Source organism: Talaromyces stipitatus, genomic scaffold, assembly GCF_000003125.1.
Source record: "Talaromyces stipitatus ATCC 10500 scf_1105507295523 genomic scaffold, whole genome shotgun sequence".
Taxonomy (NCBI): domain Eukaryota; kingdom Fungi; phylum Ascomycota; class Eurotiomycetes; order Eurotiales; family Trichocomaceae; genus Talaromyces; species Talaromyces stipitatus.
In genome coordinates, this window is record NW_002990113.1 from 4,138,939 (window position 1) to 4,152,772 (window position 13,834).

Sequence of the window (13,834 nt, forward strand, 5' to 3'; positions counted from 1 at the left end):
GCAATTCTGCAAGGAACTCTTCACTCTGCGATGGCGACAGCAGACCGCACCTCCTCGTGTAAGGAAACTGACCATTTGGCTACACAACTATTCTCTTCTTTTTGTTTTTGTTTCTTTTATGTACTTTTCTATTTTCGTCGCTAGTACTGTTATTATTTGCCATAAGCTTGGCGTTGTTTTATATTTTCAGTATTGATGCTCACCGCTTTCGGAACAACTTAGCTCCGGTCTCTTCTGCCGCAAAAAAAAGTAAAAATGGAAAGAGCCCAAACCATCGACACCACATCCAAACACTCAACATTCCCTTCTACGGACATTCAGACTATAATTATAACAATTTATATCTGGAATCATGTCTGGCACTAAACGCAAGGTCGAAACGGCCGACGACCGGACTGGAAAACGTACCAAAACCAAGACCAATGCCGCTCCCACTGCGGCTGGCAGCAAGAAGAAATATTTACCGCCGGCATTTCAGAAAAAGGGTATCACGAGAGGTGCCAGAAAAATGAACAGAGACAAGAAACTCCGCAAACAAGGCGAAAAACAAAAGTCATCTAAGAAGGGACACCGCAAGAACGACGAGAAGCACGAAGAAGATGATGAGGAGGAGGACATGGACGATATGAACTCAGACATTTCTTCTGATGAGTCGGATGTGTCAATGGATGATGATAAAAATAACATTGAAGATGCGGAAGAAGGCGAAGAAGTCGAGGACGATGAAGAGGATGAGGAAGAAGAACCAGAAAAATCAAATGGTGCCGTCGATGCGGATAAAAGTATGTGCTTTCTAACTGCCAACGGTTTGACTGACATGCGTTAATACAATTGTAGAGAGCTCTTCTCGAGAGAGCCATGCTAAGCAAAAAGTTTTAGCACAGGAACGCAGGGCTGCAAAGCCCAACGCCGATATCATCGCACGATCAAAGAAGTTGTGGGAGCGCCTGCGTCGCAAATCTCATGTTCCTCTGGACGAGCGTAAGAAACTAGTTGCTGAACTCTTTGAGATCATCACCGGTAGAGTCAATGATTTTGTCTTCAAACACGATTCAGTCCGCGTCATTCAAACCGCATTGAAGTATGCTAGCCTTGAACAGCGGAAAATGATCGCTCGCGAGCTTCAGGGACACTACAGGGAACTTGCTGAAAGTCGTTATGCGAAGTTTTTACTCGGAAAAATGTTAGTTCACGGAGATACCGACATTCGGGATATGATTGTTCCTGAGTTTTATGGACATGTCAAGCGTCTTATAAGACATCCTGAGGCGTCCTGGATTCTGGATGATATCTACAGAACCGTGGCTACTAAGCAACAAAAGGCGATTATGCTGCGAGAATGGTATGGCCCAGAATTTGCCATTTTTCGTGACAATGATGCCGAAGTGACTTCCGAGTTATCTAAGATCCTGACCGACAACCCCGAAAAGAGACCACCTATTATGCACAACTTATATGAACTTGTCAACCAGCTTGTACAAAAGAAGACCACTGGCTTCACCATGCTGCACGACGCTATGCTTCAGTATTTCTTGAATACAAAACCAGGAAGCTCCGAGGCAAATGAGTTCATTGAGCTAGTCAAGGGTGACGAAGAAGGAGATCTCGCTAAGAACATGGCCTTCACTAAGTCGGGTGCGAGATTGATGAGTCTCTGCCTCGCCTACTCGACCGCCAAAGATCGCAAACTTCTCCTTCGATTTTATCGCGACACCATCAAGCTCATGGCTGGAGATGTCAATGGACATTTGGTCATCTTGACTGCATATGAAGTTATTGACGATACTAAGCTTTCTTCCAAATCTATCTTCCCGGAGCTTCTAAGCCAGGACGCCGAAGAGTCTGCTCGACATGAGGAGTTACTCCTCCAGATCAATGATATCACTGCCAGGATTGCAGTACTGTATCCATTTGTCGGTGACACGGTTAAATGGCTACTTCCTGCAGGCGATGAGGAAATTCTGGCGGAGATTTTCGAGATCCGCAAGGAGACTTCCAAGAAGGAACCGGCCATTCGTCGTCAGGAACTCATTAAAGCTGCCAGCCCAAGTCTGTTAGAGTTTATCGGCGCACGTGCAGAATCCTTGATGGAGACCAGCTTTGGATGTCAATTCTTGTCCGAAGTTCTCTTTACTGCGGACGGTGACAAATCCGCAGCGCTCAACGCTGTTGCTATTGCCGCCAAGTCAAAGACCGAGGCCCAAGACTCTCCGTTTGTCGGAAGGATGCTCAAATCTCTCGTCCAGGGTGGTCGCTATAACAGTGTCGAGAAGAAAGTTGAAAAGGTTGACCCACCGTTGAATTTCCATGCCTTGCTATATGACAATATCAAGGACGACATCCTGGCTTGGGCTACTGGGCCCCAGACATTTGTCATCGTGGCTCTGGCAGAGTCCAACGACTTTTCTCAGAAGAATGAGCTCTTGAAGGTCTTGAAGAAGAATAAGAAAGTATTGGAAAAAGCGGCAGCGGGATCCAAAGATTCATCTGACAAGACGAAAAAAGCCGGGCCAAGTAGCAGTGGCGCTAAGTTATTATTGGGCAAGATTTGATGTAGTATCATTGATTTGATTTGGGTCTGTTCGGCGCGGGTTTTGGTTTTAATATAAAAGCATATTGCCAAGGTTGTACATAGAAGCTTTTGCTTCGGATATTGAAAAACGCTTTGATCAATGAGACTATCTACTACCTACGTACCGGATTTTCTTTGACGCTTCTCGACTTTTCGTTCCGTTTTAATGCTCACCTCTCGCCGCTTTTACTCATTGAGTAGAGCTGAGCACGCCCTGAGCGCGCTGACCAGATCAGTGAGCTTCGTATGTGCTAAGAAACATGCTCAGTGAGCTGAAGCTGAGCACTTAGTTCACTCACTGAGCCAATGAGCTACTTAACCCCATAGCGACCTCGTTTCTAAAAAGTCTATACCTTTCAACTAAATCAACCAACGCTAATGAACTCTCTCTTCAGATATACTTTATGAGAGACATGGAAGCACAAAGGAGTCAATTCTACAGGTCAGGCGCGGAGCGCCTACTATGTACTACGGTACTATCTAAGGGGCTAGTCGGTGCGCTAACCCTAATCTGGATAGAGCATTCTAACACTTTCGGGGGAAAATGTCAGCGTGCTACACCCGTGGATCTCCCTCCGGCGCGGATCAACTATGTTCCGAGAGTCATGTGACCTCCGTAAAGGGGTCAGCACAGCTGTAGTTAGCTTAGATTACCAAAAACAACAACTAGCACATTAACAGAAAAACCCTGGTCATGTGACTAGAAACTAAGTCACCATTGTGATTAGCCTGGTAAATTTTTACATCAAAATATCAGATCGTATTGAGCTAGAACTAGCGATAGTACATTGTCGCTGGGTGCTTATTTTAAGCCCATGTCATAGGCATTGTACGCTGGTTTTTGCGCCTCTGGATCTCCTCTACCAAAGTTCGATTCATTGCATTGGCAGTAATAAGTCTCTCAAGAAACTTCTTATTCCCCATAGCCTTCTGTTCGTGGAATATGCCCATTGCTGACTGCATCATAGAAAAAAAATCCCTCCACATCAATTTCTGCTGGAACGTCATCAACCCATCGCTGTTAATTGATCTTCCTGCGAAGCTTCTAGATCAATATCTGACTCTGAATCAGAGCCTGCACCCATCTGTCACTATTTCAATTTTTCTATAGTCTCGGCGTAAGACAAGATGCTTGTCAACTCAGAATAGACTGAACCTCTACCTGCGAACCCTGGTGAAGAATGTAATAGGGTCTGTGATAGGATCATAGCAACATATGATATGCTTGCATATCAAGAATCGGCTTGATAGGAATGCATCAGGCCGCAGCTGAGATCACGGCGCTGGCCGTCATGGCAGAGAATATATACATAAAAGAAGTGGAGACAAGTTTCCCCTGAACATTTGGGCTGGACTCTCTCCACCTGGGGAGTCTTGCAGAACAGGATCTCGTACTACACATTGAGGATTCGACACGTACTGACAACCGGATTAATGAATCCGCGTCTTTTAGTTGTTTCACTGGATTTCTTCCATTAGTTCTCCTGCTGATGGGGGCGAGATTCCACTGTTAAGTAGGAGTACATACTCCTTAAAAGGGTTTAGCTGGGGTTACTTTAATTTCATTTATCGATCCACCCTTGCCTCGACTACTTTCACCGTCAATTCTCTCTCAGACGTACAATTCAATTCATCTGATTATTTTTAACTCGTTCTTCGGACTGCAGATCAAAATAAAGACGCCACGTTGTCTAGACAATGCGTCGTCGGACTATGCCGTGAGGAAAAAAAAAGTTCCTGCAGATCGCCAGTCTAATTCGCGCGCGAACCGAACGTTAAGCACAACACTTTGCCATATAAATTAACAACTAGTCCGATAAGTCGGCGAAGTGTCGTGCATTCCTCCGACGGTGTACTCGTGCGCGCCGAATGCAGCATGATGGAAACGACTTTTCGCAACCTAGGGTCAACTCCGGTTCTCATACCAAACAGGTTCGACACAAAACAGAAAACCACCACATATCGCACAGATGCACCGCCAGAAATTCCACCGTCCCCGACTCTGACGAACCCAGATATGATCCTCCCGGATGACGGCGAGCGTCAATCGTTGACTCCATCTCCGCCGTTTCAATTGGCCGCTTCGAACTCTCAAATGCTTCAGAACGGCTTGCAACCACAGAATGGTAACTACTCTTCCAATGGGTCTACTTATCGCGCGCCGCGACCGAGATGGACATACGAGGGTCACGCTCACGGTCGACCGCTGTCGGATATTGGTGAGGAGGATTCCCAGGCGTCGACCTCTCCCTATGCAAACAGATACACGTCGCAAGCTCATCAGTCAAAATCAGATGCCGATAGTGATGGCTCTGGATCTACGATCAGCGCCGGCAGTCAGCGACAATTGAATCTAAATCCTGAAGGACTTCGGGAGGATGGTAATGACTCTGGCTTTAATTCCAAGCGCAGCAGCTTTGCTAGTGAAGGGAGTATAGAACGCGCGCGCGCTCAAGCTAGTGATGCTTTGACTTCAGGGCCGTCTCAACAATCGGAAGAAGAAACCTCTTCCGCGATCCTCAGTAGCGAAGCAGAGCGCATTCTAGAAAACGCGAAGCGAAGGTTAACAGTGAGTTTATTGTTTCTGCGCACTAACTCGATTACTTTGACAATTTTCTAACTGCCTACTACTATTAGTTGATGGAGGGAAACCTCAGTCGAGCTCGTTCATCAATCCGCCTGGGACAGACTCCATCCCCATCACCCACGTCGCCCGGACTCTTGCTGCCCAGTCGCAACCTTCAACCAGCCGGAGCGTTGTATCGATCTATATCTCAGACTGATCGCAGGGTCTCGTTACTTCGACCTCGACCAGTATATACCGCACAACAGGAAGGAGGAGGAGGAGGAGGAGGAGGAGGAGGAGGTCATTCGCGGGGCCGTAGTGAGACCAATCTTCCATCAACAGCAATCTTGAAATCTCCTTCTCTACAGCCCTCGCGATCCATGAGCGCATTGGCTTCTTCTGATTCAATACACTACGACTCTCGGGAAAATACCTTCCCGTACAACGCTGCAAGTAGCAATGGGAGCCAGGAGTCAAGGCAAGACTCTCGCCAGGGGGACGGTCATCGCAGAGGCTATCTCAGCCCCGGCCTCAGTGGCTCCGCTGGATTAGGAATTTCTACATCAAAGACTAAGATGTCTTCAATGGACGACTTCAACTCTGCATACCCACCAGATGGACCTCCATCTCGCGCGCAATCCCAACTACAAGTCCGTGACCTAAAGGATCAAGCGGCTGGACTCAGAACCAAAGTGGCTCTCTTGAAAGTCAAGACACAGGAGGATAACCTTCGGCGCCGCAGTCTACAGAGCTTGCGCACTCCAAGTCCGTTTACAGCAGCTGAACGGTGGTATTCTAGCGCATTGGAACATGGTAACGGCACTGATAATGTGCACAGCAATGCTGGATATGGCTGGGTTTCTCCGAAGACGGAGACTAAACCGGACAGTAACGGGCAGAGTACGAGCAACGGTACTGACGAATTCACCACCGATATCCCGTTGGATCTACGAACGCATAAACCCACGTCTAAAAGATCACAGCATATAAATGATGACTTTACAATTGACAATGATGATCAATCTGTACTGGAAAGCCACTATGAGGATGCAGAGGAAGGCGACTATGATGATGGAATAGATCGTGAACAGCTCAATGAGATCTTAAACGAACCCTTCGATGATGAAGACGAGAACGATATCTTTGAAGATTTCCCCACTGGCACTGCTCCAGAAGCGACACCTCACGAAGAGCGAGAAGACGCATTCGACTACGAAAACTTTTATCTCCATAGTGCTCTAGGGACGTTTTCCAGGAACAAAATGCGACGCCACAGTTACGGTTCGACAGGGTCCACTGAAACCACGAGACCGGCGCAAGATCACCGACCTTCTAGACATGGCCGTCATGGAAGCAGTGATTCCGTGTCTACTTTTGCAACGTTTGCGACGGCGACTGAGAATGCTTATGATGATGTCTACGATGATGATCAGGAGGATGCTCTACAGGCCATTGATCAGATAGTTGACAACTGGAACGATTTTGAAGATGAAGGCGGTAAGCATTTCCAATCCTTTTGTCTTGGTATAATCGTATCAAACTAACACAACGAAAGGCCCAACACCGGTTCAAAGTCGGAGAGCCACAGTTATAGACCGGAGTGACGAATCATGCTACCTTGAAGCAACAAGGAACCGAGCTACCAACGGACCCTTCACCCCAACCAGAAAAACACTACCAGTCGACCGCAAACTGTCCACGCCCACCACACCAGTTGACGCATTCATGTCCTCGCTTTCTTCGAGATCGGCATCGACCAGACCACCCTCTAGCCTGAACACGGATGACACCAGACTATTAGAGCAAGTCTTTGAAAGTCTAGGCAAAGTCTGCACTGAACTACAAGAACTCACCATGGCCGCCTCTGCTATTGCTGGCAATAATGGCCTTACTATCAATGCCAACGGAGGCACAATACCAACCGCAGCAGATCCGAAATACATTCGTACCTTACGCCGAAGACTAGATGCTGCTAGACGCGTTCTTGACGGACAACTTGATTCGGACGCTTAATGTCATTTTTTTCTCTGTTTTGTTAATTTTTCTACATCATATACATAATTTTTGCGCTTCTGGATAGTTGTTTTGAGATCCTGGCGTATTCGATGCTTAGATACGATACCCATCTTCTTTTCTTCTTTTGATACTTCAACTTCTACCCCTTTGTTTATTTTTCAGTTTCTACTATACCCTCTTTTTGTTTATAATGTTTTCAATAAGCATTCATTGGGCATGACATCTAACATTATCATGATAATTCTTGGAATCTTGAGATTCTCTATGACTGAGAAAATTTCGTGAGTCTAATCAAGAAGAAGTGGATTAATAATAATATCATTAAAAATCGAGTCTGAAAAGTCATCAAAGAAACCACCGCCTACTCGTTACATCGTTGGATTGGTCATAGCAAGTACGTACTCCGGAAAAGAAACAGAAAGAGGAAAAGTTTTACTCCGAATCTGCCGAACACTCCTAGCTTAAGGATCAAGCAGCTGGTGGCGGCAGAAGAATCTTGGACGCGTATTTCAGATCCAGAGACCGTGAGTTGGTAGGATCAAATTGAGCCATTTGACGTTCTTCTAGGTAGAGGGCTGTTTTCATTCAAATAAAGCGATTAGTGTTTGTAATCTCATGGGAAACTTCAGGCAGATATTGACTTACGTGAAATCTGAATGGTATCAAACCACAGGATGGCATTGGGATCACTGTTCTCCACTGCTTTAAGTAAACTAGTCTCTGTATTGATAGTTGTCTTCGGAGGCAGTCCGCGCATTCGTAGAAGCATATGGAGAATCTCCGAAAACCTGTCGCCTTGATTGGCATAATACTGTGGGCGCTTATCTAGAGGCCACTATGAAGGGGTCAGCACTTGTGTGAATTAAGAGCAAGGCACAACACTTACTCGACCAACAAAGTTTTCATTCTCCCAGCTGGTAAAGAGCCAACAGGCACGTTCAACGCAATTGAGAAGGATCACAGATACCAGGTATGTCTCAAACCAACTGCTGTGGTGGCGCTGCAGAAGTCGTCGTTCAAGTTCATTCATTACATTCTTGCTCAACAGGCTAGCGCGCTTTTCCACAGCTGCGCGAAGTTGACTGCATATAAGATTGTAAGAATCGGCGTTGGCATTGCGATCGATTGGAACACGGCCTTCCTCGGACGGCATAGCCAGTGTATCTGCAGGAGTCGGGGGTAGAAGTGGATGGACAAAAAGCTTCCACTGTAATTCCAGGTCAACCAAGACATGAGTCACAAGCCATAGTTCGACCACACGATCAAGCAGCGAATCCTGTAGATTGATTAGAAATGGATACCACAATAAGCTTCCTTATAACGCACCTTTTTCTCATCAGCCAAGTGTGCTGCTAGTGTTAAAGTCGACTTGATGATTGGCGAAGTCTCATTCTCGATGAAAGTGGACTGTAGCCTCTTGATGTAAAACTCGCATTTGCCAGGAAGATCGTCTGTTTCCCCATCCAGCATGTACATATCCTGAGTAGATCCTTGAAACTGGCCATCTTCGACCAGAGCCTGTAGTTGAGGGTCAATGGGTGACATGCCAGCTTTCTGGCCAATAAGTGCACTGAATGTCACATAAAATGGACCATCGTCAAAATGTGCAGCCTCTACACGACCAACATAGCTCTCATATTTTATTTGGGTTTGCATAGAATTAACATCGTGGAAGGCAAGAGTTGTGTGAAGACCTATAAAAGGTTTAGCTTATAATTTATTTTCTGATGCACACACAACGATCTTACCAGCACCATAGAGTTCACATTCTTCAACAAGACGTGTTCGGATACATGGCTGTTTCCACAGACGAGCGCTCTCAACAGAGGCACAGGTTTGGCAGGGACTATCTCCAGAGCACTATAAAAATTATTAGTTGTCCCCAAACACCAGACGGAAGTGCTGAAGAGATCTTACAGGCTTTTTGAGCATCCGGCAGCGGATGCAGGCACCCCTCTTGCGAACTTCTTGAACCTCCTTCCTGCGATCAGCACTGAACCTACTACGAACTTTAGGCTTTTGTGGTTTAGGTGCAGCACCAGCACCAAAATCATTCACAAACCCTTTGGTCGAAGTAGTGTTTGGATTCATTGCAATAGGACGTGGATATGACGCAGCACGCTGTGTTGCTGCTAGTGTAGGATCATGGCCCTGCAAGCTGTCGAGCAGAAACTGATCGGTGCTAGACAGCTGTTGGTCAGTCCATGAAGATCCAACATTTTGCTCGTCTGTCAATTCGTTGCCCATTGCAAGACTCTGAGAAGCCATCTCACTGGCAGAAGCTGCAATCAATGATAGCTGTGACGAGGATTGACGCTCATCGGCGTTTGTGTCAGTTGGGAGGGAGTCGTTGTTTTGCAAGGACGGTGAAGCGGATGGACCACGCTCTCCAGTTGCAGAAAGCGAGGCGTTAGCGGCAGCAGCAACTACATAACGATAATATTAACCAGCAAATACATACACGGCGCGTTGCAATAAAACAAAGAAAATCTTACCTCCAGCGAGGATCAACTCGTCGTTGTTATCTGTCGAAGGTGGTGGATGGAATGCCTCAGCTTCAAGGGCAGGATCAATCATGATCGTCTTGCCACCGACGGTCATTGGTTGTGTGAAACGTATAGCGCGCCCCCTTTTCGTTTGGTCAGATGCTCCAACACGTCGTGATGCCTCAGCTAGCACGTTCAGTCCGTCAAAAGCTGGTCGCGTCGAGTATGGCAGATCAGAAGCCTTTCCTGCCTTAATCTTGGCTAGCATTGCAGCTTTGTTGGGGTCTGAGTCGTCGAGGGCAGGCAAATCATGAATTCGCATGACAATGGACTGACGAGCGGACATGGAAAGTGCCTGACACTTCTTGACCAAATGGGTCGTAAGACTGTCAATACGGCCTTTGGGGAACTTTTCACCACATGCTTTGCAAGTATGTTGATATCGGTTGCTCGCGTCTTCCAACTTGGGGCCACGCGTAAAGTATTCGAGGATCAGCTGGTTAGGCTTGCGACCCATTGTCTCCGGGGTGAGTCGATGTTATGTGGTTACTTTTTACGCGCAAAGAGGGACGGGGTAGTCAAAATCGGATCCTTGAAAGAACGATACGGTACATACAGAACCTTGTACGACGTACTAAAGCGGAGTAGGATTAATGGCGCATATAGTCCACTGAGTGGTGGAAAATGGAGGGGCACAAGCAGCAATTGATGGTATCTGTGTATATTGCTCTCTGGAAGTCAGCGAGAAGTTATGGTTTTGGTGACAAGAAGTTGACGCGGTGGCGAATGACGAGGGTTGAGGGGTACACGAGAGCAGGAGTTGTCCTCGAATAAACAAAGTAAACAAAGAATCCAAAGCCAATAACAAATTCGAATGCGTTGCACTCAAATGGGCTCTTTTCGTCTGATTCTTGGAGCAGAGTAAATAATATTTTGACGGGCAGATCGAGGGTGGGAATAAGCAAAAGCGACGGCAAAAAGAGGCGGTCGACGAGAATTTGTTAGGGAGGGTCCTTCCCGCCCAGCGCTGACTGGCTGCTGGGACGCTCTTGCCGGCTCTGACCGCGAAATACAAGCCTGAGGCGGTGATTGCCTGGATCACCGCCTCCGCTTTAGGAATAACTATTCACCGCTAGACCTTGGCTGACCGACAAGTATCCAGTCGATTCTACGGCAAAGAAGAAGATATGTGTCTGGCAAGAAAAAGAAAAGAAGATATCGACAAGGAGAAGACAGAAATGAAAAAAAGAAGGGAGGAAAAAAATTCAAAAAAGAAAATGTGATGTCCCCACGGAGAATCGAACTCCGCTTTCCGGATCGCTCAGTTGTTTTCAACTGGTCATAGCGTACTATGAGACCGATGACTTAACCACTAGTCGATGGAGACTTGTTGAGAAAAGCCATAATTTAATGGTTTATATGCCTTTTATGCTTCCTACGTGCTGTGTAATGATCACAGCATGCCCTAAGACGAGGACTACCATTATTGTTGCTGTAAGACCCAATTGAAAAAGTCCTTCATTAACTACTCAAACTAGTTAAATAACTAGCTTCTGCCTAGCTAGCCCCCACTGTATGATATGAGCAGCACCACAGCCGGAGATACGATCGAGTGAGCGACGACCAGGGAACATTCCATTCTGTAAATACTTTTTTTCATGCTTGCATAGGTAGGATGATGGCACTTCGGGATAGACTGAGAATGTAGCACGTACAGATCATCGCATCTGGCGCAAAAATATCTTGTCTTTGGCCAGTGTGAAGCGAATTACGAGGTCCCTTTGTACCTGAATTCTACTCCTTAACAGATACGGTGCTCTGGCGGCCGCCATGGCACACCAAGGATCTCGAAAATCCGCTTCTCATCCTGGCCTTCAAGAAGAGTACCGTCAGTGAGCTTAACCTGATTAGGTCCACGGAGCACATCTTTGTATAGACCGTGCTGGTTTAAGCGCATCCCTTTCTTCCGAGCCAGGAGCCGTAGACTCCGGTTGAAAATGTCATTTCCCGTGAAATATATCAGAGCCGCGCCTATTTCGGGTCCCGGGACAAATAGCAGGTCAATTCTGCGCCAGAGATCGGTACCGGGAAGAGCAGAAGCACCATGCCACTTGGGTCCATCTCCGCGTGATGTCGTTGCTAGACTCGCTTTGAGAAAACCTTTCTCCATGAGTTTTGGCACAACGTTATCAATCATAAGGGTGCGGAGATATTCTATGGTGCCATTACTCTTTGTGATCAAGATATCTATATCGCCGCAGTCTGCAGCGCCACGACGGTATGAGCCGGCCACCATAGCTTCCATATCGGGATCCAAGGCATGAACTGCCGCTCGAATGATATTTCCATGCAAAGCAACTTCCGCTCGGGGAATACGTTGTTTAAAATCATTATATCGTTCCACCCCAATCTTTTGATTTGCGGTCAACTCAGCTTTGTTTTCCAAGTCCTCGAGAGATCTGTATCCCTTAGCCACCCACTTGGATGCTTGCGCGAATCCTGCGCCGTATACGCCGAGAAACAATTGCAGTGCCCTATCTTCTGGAGTGGCATTTATATTATCCAATCGACGCAGGTGGTCAGTAGAAACAATTTCTTCAATTTTATCCGCAAGCCGCTGCCCGATACCAGGAATAGCGAGGGCTTCTGCTTTGGTGCAGATCTTGCTTTTCTGTTTCCGTAAGGCAGCAATAGCTTTTCTATACGCCGTCGTGCGCCAGTTGTCTGCAGTCCTCTCATAATAAACGGCCATTTTCTGCAGAATATCGATCGTTCTAGCATTGGGGTTATTATTCAAGCCGTTGCCGTCGTGTTTTTCCATGCAAGCAAAGTTCTTTTGCCATGTTGGAACTTTGCTATCAGGATTAGCGGTAGCTTTCTGGGACGATTCCGCTTCTGAACCGCATTCAATCGTGACATCAAGTGCTGCTTCGTCATCAGCTTCATCTAGAGGCTTGTAAGTGTTAGCTGACAAGAACTGATTGTATGTATGAGCTGTTTGAGCTCACCAGATCCCCAGCCGCCTTGACTTTCAGTATCAATTTATCCAAGGCGTCTGGTTTCCTTTGGTCTGATTGAGAAGATGAAGCTGCATCTGCTTCCTGCTGAATGGCCACTGGAGTCATTTGATCTATACGGGTATCTTCGCTGCGAGAGGGAGTCACGGAGCGTCGGCCATGTCGTTGAGGTTGCTTTTCCTGCAAAGAACCAGTCGGTTTTATACTTGCCATAGCATGAGCTGGTTTATCGGTCCCCGAGGTTTTTGGTGTGCCATCTACACGAAACCGGGCCTGTGTAACCAGGAGGATTGATTTGAAGACGAGACAATCGGATACGTAATCCTGGTTAACTATAGCTATATCGGCCTGTAATTCTCATCAGCGAACCAGTTGCATAGGACTCTCGTAGTTTTGGACTATACTCACAAAAAGCTGCTCGGGCGTAAGTACTTTCAGAACTTCCTTATAGTCCAGGCCCTTGTCGACAATCACATGGGTAATATCTGTCGACCATGTCTGAGCCCATGCCGCTCCGTAATCCTGTGACCGCTGGATACGAAGCCTCCGAGCCGGCGAAATGTCATTATTCGGTACGAAGAAGAACTTCAGATTTTTGAAGATCTGCTCTGACTCTGGTACAACATGTGCTGAGGGTGCTCGGCGCTTCTTGCATTTGGGTTGCTCGGATTGGAGGGACACTGCCGCCCGTTTTGTCGCTCCTTCAATCTGCTTCTTAGCAAGGCGCTGACTACCAGCAGTCGATTTCGTTGTAGCGAGAGTCGAACTAATGGTTGAGTGCGTTCTCTGGTATTCTGATATAGTGCTCATCTGGGGCCCAGGAGACAATTCAGTTGCTGGAGCGGGAGCAGTATTGGTGTGTCTCATGAGACTAGTAAGATCGCTCTCATGCTGGGAATCATCACTGGCATAGCCTAAACTATCCAGGTCCCGGAAGAAGTCATCCTTATTTATACTCATTTCTGTAAACTCTGAGTCTTTGACCGTGTCTTTTATGCACTAGATAGCTCATATGTGAGGAAGAAGTGAAAGCCATGTGAGTTGTTGCCTGGAAAAAGAACTAAAAAGATATCTGGTGTGACAATTGGCATCGGATGAGCAATGATTGGTAACAAATGAAGGGATAATAAAAGGAAGGCCTGCCCTTGGTATCCTCTTCATGGGGCATTAAGCTGAG

At 46.8% G+C, this 13,834-nt stretch overlaps 4 protein-coding genes and 1 non-coding gene across 5 annotated transcripts, besides 3 other annotated features; 2 read left to right on the plus strand and 3 right to left on the minus strand.

The window, feature by feature from the left end:
• Positions 1–352: 352 nt before the first annotated feature.
• Positions 353–2,694, plus strand: TSTA_074660 (uncharacterized protein; the record flags this gene model as incomplete). The annotated part of the gene is made up of 2 exons (XM_002341434.1): positions 353–782; positions 838–2,694. 2 exons carry the CDS (start codon positions 353–355, stop codon positions 2,550–2,552), a joined length of 2,145 nt encoding a protein of 714 aa, XP_002341475.1. The 3' UTR covers positions 2,553–2,694.
• Positions 689–754: a sequence feature (GA-rich).
• A 1,757-nt stretch (positions 2,695–4,451) lies between the features above and the next one.
• On the plus strand, positions 4,452–7,425 carry TSTA_074670 (uncharacterized protein; the record flags this gene model as incomplete). The annotated part of the gene is made up of 3 exons (XM_002341435.1): positions 4,452–5,141; positions 5,210–6,635; positions 6,694–7,425. 3 exons carry the CDS (start codon positions 4,452–4,454, stop codon positions 7,149–7,151), a joined length of 2,574 nt encoding a protein of 857 aa, XP_002341476.1. The 3' UTR covers positions 7,152–7,425.
• Positions 5,407–5,439: a microsatellite.
• A 25-nt stretch (positions 7,426–7,450) lies between the features above and the next one.
• TSTA_074680 (uncharacterized protein) lies at positions 7,451–10,157 on the minus strand (the record flags this gene model as incomplete). Its single annotated transcript, XM_002341436.1, has 7 exons — positions 7,451–7,729; positions 7,800–7,989; positions 8,041–8,430; positions 8,481–8,848; positions 8,903–9,014; positions 9,072–9,580; positions 9,650–10,157. The coding sequence occupies 7 exons, from the start codon at positions 10,155–10,157 to the stop codon at positions 7,623–7,625; spliced, it is 2,184 nt and encodes a 727-aa protein (XP_002341477.1). The 3' UTR covers positions 7,451–7,622.
• Positions 10,158–10,838: 681 nt separating this feature from the next.
• Positions 10,839–10,918: a sequence feature (A-rich).
• A 5-nt stretch (positions 10,919–10,923) lies between these two features.
• Positions 10,924–11,027, minus strand: TSTA_074690. The gene has a single exon. It is a non-coding gene; the product is annotated as a tRNA-Met (tRNA).
• A 414-nt stretch (positions 11,028–11,441) lies between these two features.
• TSTA_074700 (DNA polymerase POL4, putative) lies at positions 11,442–13,617 on the minus strand (the record flags this gene model as incomplete). The annotated part of the gene is made up of 3 exons (XM_002341437.1): positions 11,442–12,593; positions 12,649–13,005; positions 13,066–13,617. The coding sequence occupies 3 exons, from the start codon at positions 13,615–13,617 to the stop codon at positions 11,442–11,444; spliced, it is 2,061 nt and encodes a 686-aa protein (XP_002341478.1).
• Positions 13,618–13,834: the final 217 nt, after the last annotated feature.